This window comes from Panthera leo, chromosome D1, assembly GCF_018350215.1.
Source record: "Panthera leo isolate Ple1 chromosome D1, P.leo_Ple1_pat1.1, whole genome shotgun sequence".
Taxonomy (NCBI): domain Eukaryota; kingdom Metazoa; phylum Chordata; class Mammalia; order Carnivora; family Felidae; genus Panthera; species Panthera leo.
In genome coordinates, this window is record NC_056688.1 from 84517525 (window position 1) to 84521495 (window position 3971).

Sequence of the window (3971 nt, forward strand, 5' to 3'; positions counted from 1 at the left end):
ATTTGAGATTAGAGGATCTGGACGTGGGAGGTAAAGACAAATACAATTTATACTTTAGATAGGAGTCAGATAATGAAAGACTTTCCATTTGTTTGTTTCTTCCCTTACAGCTTTCAAGCTGCTCTGAGAGTAATTTATTAATCATATCTTTTGATGCACCCTCTCAACAGGGCTAAAACAATACTTGGAAAGGATTCTGATTTCCCTGAGTTAAAGATACAAAAGAAAAACCTAGAGTCACATTTAATTTGACAAGGTAAAGGAGTGGGTGTGCTACTATATCAAATTTAATTTGTACAAAATCATAATCTCTGGTAACATTATTTTTCCTGATCTACTGCGTTTAGACTACTTTAGTAAGGCTTGATCTCCCTGTCTACCTAAACACTGATTCACTTACAGCAAGCTTCAGGGTAACATTGGTCTTATTAATACCCAACAAATCCACAAGGTGTTAGTTGCACATGATTTTGTATAAAAGGTGAACTCAGATGACTCAGTCTACAGCTTTCACCAGACTAGACAGCCAACCAAAGGTGAGTCTTGACATCTATAGTTATCAAGTGGTGATGGTTACTTTTAAAATTATAGGTTTTCCAGGATCTGGAGAACAAATCAAGACCTTTTCAACTACTGTTGTGTAGACAATTTGTGCTTGTCAACTTGATTCTTAAATATGGTTAATATGCTGTAGTCACTCTTAGCAAGCAATTGAACTTTACATAGACCAATTCACCTGGCTTCTTAAAATAGTCTTATTTTAAACAAAGGTGAGCAAAAGCAAATGATGATATTTATGAGATGCTAAAAATGATGAGCTAATTTTATAGTATAGAATTTCTTTTTTCTTTTTAAACAAAAATAGTCTTTAAAATGGTAATGAACGGACAAATATGACAATCACAAATTACCATCCTCAGAATAATCACTTAAATACTCTAATCTTTATATTATTGCTCTGCTTAAATCATTATATTGGAGTTTTGACCTGCAATATGGGTTTACTTTGACAAAAAAAAGAAAAAAAAAAACAAGAAGGAGTATAAGAGGAAATGTTTGTTCAAGAAACAAAGAAGGAAAGAAAAAGGAAGGAAAAAATTGCTGAAGCAAAATGTGACTGGGGAGGATGGGAAGATCAATTATTTTTGGTTTGGCCAACTTACATAATGATTATAATTATTTGTTTTTTTGTTGTTTGTTTCTCATAGTCTTAATTGTTTGCTTTATAGACCAGGATGAAGTCAATCCAGTTTTGCTTCCTTTTCTGTTGCTGGAGAGTAATCTGCTGCAAGAGCTGTGAGCTGACAAACATCACCATCACAGTGGAAAAAGAGGAATGTCGCTTCTGCATGAGCATCAATGCCACTTGGTGTGCAGGCTACTGCTATACCCGGGTAGGAACTTTGCTTTGCTGGAAGTGAGGGTGGTAAGGGTCTATACAAGGCTGGCTTCATTAATTCTCACTTTATGAATATTTTAACTTTTCAAAATAATAGCCATGAGTCCTTTAGCCAATACTGCCTGTGTTACGATTGTGGTTAATTGCTATGATATCAGTTAGATGTTTGGGATTGGATTTGATTAGGATAAATCTAGGGAAGCCTCAGATTTGATCTGATCAACTTGGAAATATGCCAATTCTTCATTTCCAAAAAAAAAAAAAAAGTAGTGCTATGGCAGATTTTACATATAGAGAGATAAACATGTAAACATACGTATATTTAATAACAGATCTAAAATATTCCCCAAAAGCCATTTTCTGTAATTGAAGCCATATCTTTGCAACAGAGATAGTATCAAAATATGTTTCTACACCACATAAAAAACATAAACAGCCATATTTTTTACAGTTATTTATTTATTTGAGAAAGAGAGAGAGAGATACAGCATGACTGGGGGAGGGACAGACAAGAGGGAGAGAGAATGCCAAGCAGGCTCTGCACTGTCAGCATGGAACCCAACACGGGGCTTGAACTGGTGAACCATGAGATCATGACCTGATCAAGAACAGACTGAGGCACCTAGGTGCCCCACAAACAGCCATATTATAAAAACTGCCTTATTGGTCTACCTGATTAGAAATGGCAACAAGTAGCCTGAGAACACAGTCAATGCATACAGACTATTAGAATCAAAATGAATCAGCAATCCTACTCACTTCTTCATGTCTTTGAGAAAAACAAAGCACAGAAGCATTAAAGCACTAGTTTGTATTCACTCAGCTTCTTTGCATTAACTCAAGTAAAGAGTTTCTACTTTGTTTACTTTGTTCTCCTATAATACCTGGTTATCTATGCAAAATTTCATTCTATAGACTGAAACTGAAAATAACTTTTTAATGAAATATATTTATTGGGCAGTAAATGAGTTTGATCAATAGACCTGGTAGCATGATACTGAAACAAATTAAGCAGCACTGCAAATTTCCTCTCGTGATGCAAACAATTTTTCTAGAAACTATTGGAACAAACCTATTCTGCCTGGATTAAAAGTTCTCATGTGCAGGGGCAACTGGGTGGTTCAGTCGGCTGAGCATCTGACTCATGATCTTGGCTCAGGTCATGATCTCACTTTGGGATCAAGCCCCACCTCGGGCTGGGCTCTGTGCTGACAGGGTGAAACCTGCTTGGGATTCTCTCTCTACCTCTCCACCATTCATAGTCTGTCTGTCTGTCTCTCTCTCTCTCAAATTAATAAACTTTAAAAAAATGTTTTCATATGCAAACCGTGTATGTTTTGAAACTGAAAGCCCTGCAAAATATACAACATTTAAGGGAGGGAAATGTCTACAAAACAGTAAAATATTTAAAATTTGCCATGAGCTTTCATAGTCATGTTAAGCTAAGCATTAACATTTCCTATTATGTCTTTTTTGGCCTTTTATAAACACCAAGGGACAATGTATTTGGAAACATTTTCTGAGAAATTAAACTTCAGTATTTTATGGTTAATGTTGTCATTAATACAGCTTTTGACTAAGTACAAAAATCAACTTAAAATTTCTGTTGTATTTCACTTTTCATCTTTTTCTATATTGAAATTTAAAATTTCTCTACAGTTTGAGAAATATTTAAGATTTGATATTGACATAAGGAGTAGGAAAAGGAATGACTTATCTTTTCTATATGATTTCCAGAACCAGGAAATAGGATATTTATAAGATCATATTTCCTTGGTTAGGAATTCCTTAAGTGAGCTTTAATGGGTAAATGTTAGAACAAGCAATATTAAGTTTCCATCTCATTTTCATTATGCTACATAGAAACTTCCAGCATATTTTAACCTAATCCTCTCCTTTCTAAACTCCTCAGGATCTAGTGTACAAGGACCCAGCCAGGCCCAACAACCAGAAAACATGTACCTTCAAAGAGCTGGTGTACGAGACAGTGAAAGTGCCCGGCTGTGCTCACCAGGCAGATTCCCTGTATACATATCCAGTAGCCACTGAATGTCACTGTGGCAAGTGTGATAGTGACAGTACTGACTGCACCGTACAAGGCCTGGGGCCCAGCTACTGCTCCTTCAGTGAAATGAAAGAATAAAGAGCAATGGACATTTCAGGTGACCTATCCTTGTCCTAAAGGACCAAAATATCCAAGAAGTCTGTGTGTGTCCATATGCCCAGGCTGCAAACCACTGTGGACCAGGGGATCATTAGACCCCTGATCCCTGTTCTCCAGGCAGAGGAGGTCCAGGAATTAAGAATGCTGGGGCCAGGAGCCTGTCACCACTCAACCCTATAAACCTGGTTCCATAAATTTTATTCAGTCTTACTTAACTTATAGACATGTGGGTGCTTTCCTATTTAATAGCCTTAGAAATCCTCTCAGGCAACCCCTTTCCTTAAAAGGAAGGGATTTTAGGCCCAAAGGGCAGAAATAAGATGGGAATGGATCAGAGTACTAAAGGCAGCCTTCTAGACATTTGAGCCCTCAAAAGCAGGGCCAGCATCTTCATGATTATAGTCTTAA

At 36.7% G+C, this 3971-nt stretch overlaps 1 protein-coding gene across 1 annotated transcript; it reads left to right on the forward strand.

Annotated features, from left to right (window-relative positions):
• Nucleotides 1–1235: 1235 nt before the first annotated feature.
• On the forward strand, nt 1236–3542 carry LOC122200557 (follitropin subunit beta). The gene is made up of 2 exons (XM_042906244.1): nt 1236–1394; nt 3312–3542. Exons 1-2 carry the CDS (start codon nt 1236–1238, stop codon nt 3540–3542), a joined length of 390 nt encoding a protein of 129 aa, XP_042762178.1.
• The last annotated feature ends 429 nt before the right edge of the window (nt 3543–3971 follow it).